Below are 1,696 nucleotides of genomic sequence, written 5' to 3' on the forward strand. Positions count from 1 at the left end.
CACAGTCAGCAAGTGATCTAACACGCACTCTGTTACATTTGGTTAACTTTGACGTTTTTGTACCCCACAATATTTTTCAAATACGTTCAACACTTTTTTTTTTTTATCATGATCTTACGGTAAACTTAGAAAACAAAACTGTCAGAACACACACATTCAACACACTGTAAGTTAATACGTCACTTTGCTAACGTGCACGTTTGGAAATCGAGTGAGTTTTCCACAAAAACGTTAGCATTCCTCAACCTCTGTAACTGTTTCTTTTAAGGTTTAGATTGATCCAATTTTAGATCAGATGACCTCTATCACTGCAAGCTGTTAATCCGTTATTCCCTGATTTTAAACTGCAAGCTGACAAACGCAGGCATGTGTGCATGCATGTATCAAGCTTGTAATTATCCTTGTTCTTGGTCTGTATGACATTTTAACAACTGCTTCTAAATATATGTGTACATGCACGATATGAGCCTAACGTTCAGCGGTGTCACTCCTTGCACGGCCCTGCTGGCCGGTCTTCTCAGGCTGGGTCGACCCAACATTTTTGGCCCTTTTTTCCAGTCTTGTGGTTTCTCTGAACTCTTTATCTGTTGCTTCAGCTCCTAGAATTATCCATCAGAGGTCTGTCGTTGCCATCAGGGCCTCACTTCCCAGAATGGAACCATAAACTCAGAACAATTTTATTTTAGGTTTTCTGTTTGTGTCTTTACGTGTGCCTGTGTGTGCGCTGCACCCATGTCAACAATGATTACTCAGCAAACCTAATACGTCAATGTCATAGTTACACACACACACTGAGGATGTGATGTTAAGTAGAATGAACAAGTTGGAGTGTTGATTTTTTGCTTGCTTGATGGTGTTAACAGCCTCTCTCTCAGACACAAACACACACACTTAGGTTGTACTCTCAGTGTTTTAGCTGTGACTGAAGGGGGCGTTCCTGAGGGTGCAAGGGGCGTGTCCTGAGGGTGTCAGGGTGTGTCTGTGGTCGCAATGACAGTATAAAAACTCCAGCAGGTACCTCAGTTTTCCATTCAGCCACTCTAACGTGTGCAAAACTGAGCACTGACTCTCCTTTGTGAGGTTTTTTTTTGGTTGAATCTGTGTTGTTAGATGAATCTGTTCAGAAATTTAAAATTTCTGTTTCCCAGATGATCTTCTTTTATTTAGTTATCATTTATTTATTTATTTAGTTTTCAGTTTCATTCAGGGCTGAGTTTGATCAAGTGTGTGTTGGAGAAAGTTAGGGAAGTTTAAAAAAGGAGCTCATTTGAGATTGGTTTTGATTCAAACTTTTGCAGCGTGCTTGTTAAGTTGCCACGGCAACCATGTCAGTCTTCAAGAATGGGGTGAGTATGTGGCTCAGTCTTTTGTTAGTTTGTCATCTTTCCTCTGCATTTCTCTCCTACTTGTCTTCTTTTTTAGTTCAATTTGTCCAACACTGTTATTTTTTTATTTGTGATTTGAGACTGTTTGAGGGCAGCACGGTGGCGCCACTGGTAGAGCTGCTGCCTCTCAGCGAGCAGGTCCTTGGTTCAAACCCCGGTCCAGGGGCCTTTCTGGGTGGAGTTTGCATGTTCTCTCCGTGCATGCGTGGGTTTTCTCCGGGTGCTCCTGTTTCCTCCCACAGACCAAAAACATGCATGTTAGGCTGATTGGTAACTCTAAATTGTCCCTAGGTGAGAGTGAGAGAGTGAAT

The 1,696-nt window shown here is 42.0% G+C and overlaps 1 protein-coding gene across 1 annotated transcript in view; it reads left to right on the plus strand.

The window, feature by feature from the left end:
- The first annotated feature begins 1,325 nt into the window (after positions 1–1,325).
- relt (RELT TNF receptor) overlaps positions 1,326–1,696 on the plus strand; it is a 19,214-nt gene continuing 18,843 nt past the window's right edge. Inside the window, exon 1 of the mRNA XM_037678474.1 lies at positions 1,326–1,346. Within this exon, the coding sequence (XP_037534402.1) occupies positions 1,326–1,346 (21 nt within the window). The remainder of the gene's footprint in view (positions 1,347–1,696) is intronic.

Source organism: Nematolebias whitei, chromosome 6 (genome assembly GCF_014905685.2).
Source record: "Nematolebias whitei isolate Nwh7 chromosome 6, NemWhi1, whole genome shotgun sequence".
Taxonomy (NCBI): Eukaryota; Metazoa; Chordata; class Actinopteri; order Cyprinodontiformes; family Rivulidae; genus Nematolebias; species Nematolebias whitei.